Source organism: Eurypyga helias, unplaced genomic scaffold (assembly GCF_000690775.1).
Source record: "Eurypyga helias isolate BGI_N326 unplaced genomic scaffold, ASM69077v1 scaffold35695, whole genome shotgun sequence".
In the NCBI taxonomy this organism is placed as follows: Eukaryota; Metazoa; Chordata; class Aves; order Eurypygiformes; family Eurypygidae; genus Eurypyga; species Eurypyga helias.
In genome coordinates, this window is record NW_010253987.1 from 33,764 (window position 1) to 37,260 (window position 3,497).

Sequence of the window (3,497 nt, forward strand, 5' to 3'; positions counted from 1 at the left end):
AGGTGCTAGGAACAAGAATTTCTTACCTCCAATACAATAATGATAAACTGGGAATAAGCTTTTTCTACCATGTTTAAACCAAAACTTCATTATATGATGTTGTCACTAATAGGTATTGGTTACTCAATCTCTGTGTGTGTGGAGTTCACTGATGGTCTTTCTCTGCTGTCCAAAACACCCTCAGTCTAAATAGACCAAAATAATATGGAGCTAGCTTACATAAAAATTTAACAGTGCAACCCATTAACTTAAACTTCCTAACGTTAACCAACAGCAATTATTTTTAACTGTGCTTAAAAGTGGTCAGCTACTGGCTTACATACTCTTAACACTGTCTTTGGTTTTAATATTTCCCGTGAAAGGTGTGATTACAAGAGGACAGCTAGGCCTTGTGGAAATCATCCACCAGTACATTCGTTATGATGAGATACAAAAGGCAATTAATGTTCTGAACACCATGAACTGGAACACGATGGGTCGTCAGTGTTACATATGCTTGAGTGCCATTGTCAATCACCTTCTTAAACAAAAACTTACACCAGACAGAGAAGGTAAGGGACTGATTGTATTTTTAATGTATTTTTGTGGTGTCTTTGTAATTCATGTGGATTATGACAGTGTATTTATTGATGTTATAAGGAAGACAATAGTTAGAATCCAGGCAGTCACCCAGATTATGCTCCCCCATAATCAAAGGTCCTGTGTAGACAAGTAATTTAAATAAAATCTGGATCAATGCATGATTGCATTTTAGTTCGTTTCTGTCAATAGTGATACGAAAATAATGCATATTTTAATATATGTATGGTATAGGCATGACAGTATATATAGCACTATCTTATATGTGCTGTAATTTATTACATTACGTCAATTTAGCTTATGTTACAGACTAATATGAGTTAATATAGGATTCAAATGTTTGTTATATAATCATACTGAGACAGCACCAACTTAAGGATGTTTTCCTACAAAGGGGAAAAGAGATGTTTGTATGGGTTTTCAGTTGCTTTTGAAGGGTCATTCTTTCATTACAAGATCCAAAGGCTTTGAATACACTATCCTCTGCTGCCTCCTTTAGGATTATAGCATTTGTCCTCACTGTAATCTGGCCCCCTGCAGCAGTAGCTAGGTTCCCTCGCAAGAAATGATGAATTTTAGGTTCAGTCTCATCTCTGCTGAAGCCTGGTGTGATGCCTTCCTCTTGATTTGCTGTCTATCTTGAAACTCAATAGATTTCAAGATTTGAAGTGCCTTGATTTAGTGAAGGTGTTATCCTCCAGTCTAGCAGACAGACAGCTGGGGACCAAGCATCTTTTGTGGCAAGAAAGAATACTTAGGATTCTGGTGTGTTTGCTGATAGAAAAACTCCAAGGTGTCCTACATTGCTGCCAAGCCATCAGCGATCCCATTTTGGTGGCTCTGATTAAAAAAATCTCTGCATTGCAAACATAGTGTTTCAATTCTAAATAAATCATGCTTTTAAAAGAACGCAGGAAAAGGGCTGGTTTTCAAACCTTTGTAGAAATATGCACATTATAAATAGATGTCTGTGTGTTCCCCCCATGCAGCTCCCTAACACTGTTTACAACAAACAGAATTTCATTCCGTCCGGGAGTTACGCTATATGAATCCAACAAATTTGGCATGGTAATATGTTTTCTTCTTTATTAGCAAAACCCGGTGGAGCCTTTTATTTATAGCGATGGGGCAGTTATCTCTGAGATCTTTATTCTGCCTTCAACATCAAGCTGGGCTATCTAATGAATCTATAACTGTGCTAGTAGTTAGTCATATTCCATGTACGTTGAAATGTTTCAGAAGTACAAAACAGCCTGTCATGAACCAGCAATGGCAAGAGACTATGACTTGTTTTTGCAAAGGTACTGCTGTATTCAATTTTAATCTAAATTGACTGCTGCTTTGAAAGAAAATACCTTTAAAGTTCAACTTATCTTACTGTCTAGATTTAAGATAACACAAAACCTAATTTACTAACAGTTTGCCTGTGTTCCTAACCCACTACTGTTAGCACATTTAGTGCTATCAAGCCTAATAAAGTAAAATGTAACTATGCTTAGAAATAATCATTAATACCAAATATGAAAATGGCTAGTTCAAACAAGTGTTAATAACAGCAAACCAATGAGATTTTGTCAGCCGAATGAGACAGTAGGTTATATTTTGCTTTTAAAGCCCACACAAAATTCTGATTAGCAGTAGCAGTTTGCACATTCACTCTGAAAAGAGAACCTATATAGCAAATATGTAGCAATTTCTCCCTGTTCTGCCTGTAACGATTTGTTCTACATGTTAACTCTCAAGCAGAACTCACGTAACTTAAATGTTATTGATCATTAAATTTTCTTACAGCTGAGCATGTGGGACACGAATGTATACTGTGTATTTTCTTGTACTATTTATAATGTTGTATTAACAACATGTAGAAAAATACCTAAGAGCTTCAGCAGTCAGAAAGTATTTAAAGCGGAGAGAACCTCTGTAACAAAGGCATTTTATTTTATTGATTAAAAGGGAGGTTATCCTGTTTCCCACCACTGCACACTGCAGGAGGGTCAAACTCTTAGGGTTTCTAGACCCTTTTTATTTAAAGTTTTTAAAGAACTGTTGGCTGAAGGAGGTTCCTTAAACCTCAAGGACATCACAAGAAGGGTTCTGTCACCCAGTGACCTAACACAATAATCCCTGAAAAACTGAACAACCTTGTTGTTTGCCTAAGAGGACAAAGACGATTTGAGCTAATTGAGAGTTAATCTCTACTGGACAAACTTGTTCAAACTGTATTGCTCTTCTATGAGTCAGTTTTAATTGTACACTGCTGGTGAGAACTTGATGTGTTATAGACTTCATCCTTTTGACAGCTTTTGTTGCTCTAAGTCATTGTCAACTCGGCCTCAAAGTGAAAGTTTATATGCACATTTGTGTTTGTACAATCAGTCAGACTTTAATTTTATCTGTCCTACAACAACATCGTATTTCATCAATGTTTGAGGAATTTGACTGACTGCAAACATGAGCAACCTGTTGTAATTGAAACAGTTTTGCTTGTTTCATTGCTGTTGTGTTTGAACTCCACAGCACAGCTTGAGGCAAGCCTTGGAACCTTTTATGCTCCAACAAGACCCCTCTTGGATACAACCGTGCTGGAGTACAGGGACCCAATCAACAGTAATGCAAGAAGGTTCTTCCACCACCTGCTCAGGTGAATGACAGTTTCAACTTCTATCAACTTAAAATTAATTGCATATTTCAATAACAACCTACTTTAATGTGGTTAACATTTTCCATGGGGACCACCCCTGAAAAAAATGCTTTCATTGTTACTGTTTGTTTAACTTGCACTTCATTCCTTTCAAGTACAGTATTGCAGATAAAATGCTATTCACAGCTCTTCTATCATCAATACACTTAAAATGAATCACCCTTTCCCTTTTAGCTTGACAGAAAAAAGATAACGTGCTTCTTAGAGATTTATATTC

The 3,497-nt window shown here is 36.6% G+C and overlaps 1 protein-coding gene across 1 annotated transcript in view; it reads left to right on the top strand.

Annotated features, from left to right (window-relative positions):
• WDPCP (WD repeat containing planar cell polarity effector) overlaps positions 1-3,220 on the top strand; it is a gene marked incomplete at both ends in the record, with an annotated part of 36,446 nt that extends 33,226 nt beyond the window's left edge. The window contains 2 exons of the mRNA XM_010152851.1: positions 363-551; positions 3,097-3,220. Of these exons, the coding sequence (XP_010151153.1) occupies positions 363-551; positions 3,097-3,220 (313 nt within the window). The remainder of the gene's footprint in view (positions 1-362; positions 552-3,096) is intronic.
• Between the last annotated feature and the right edge of the window lie 277 nt (positions 3,221-3,497).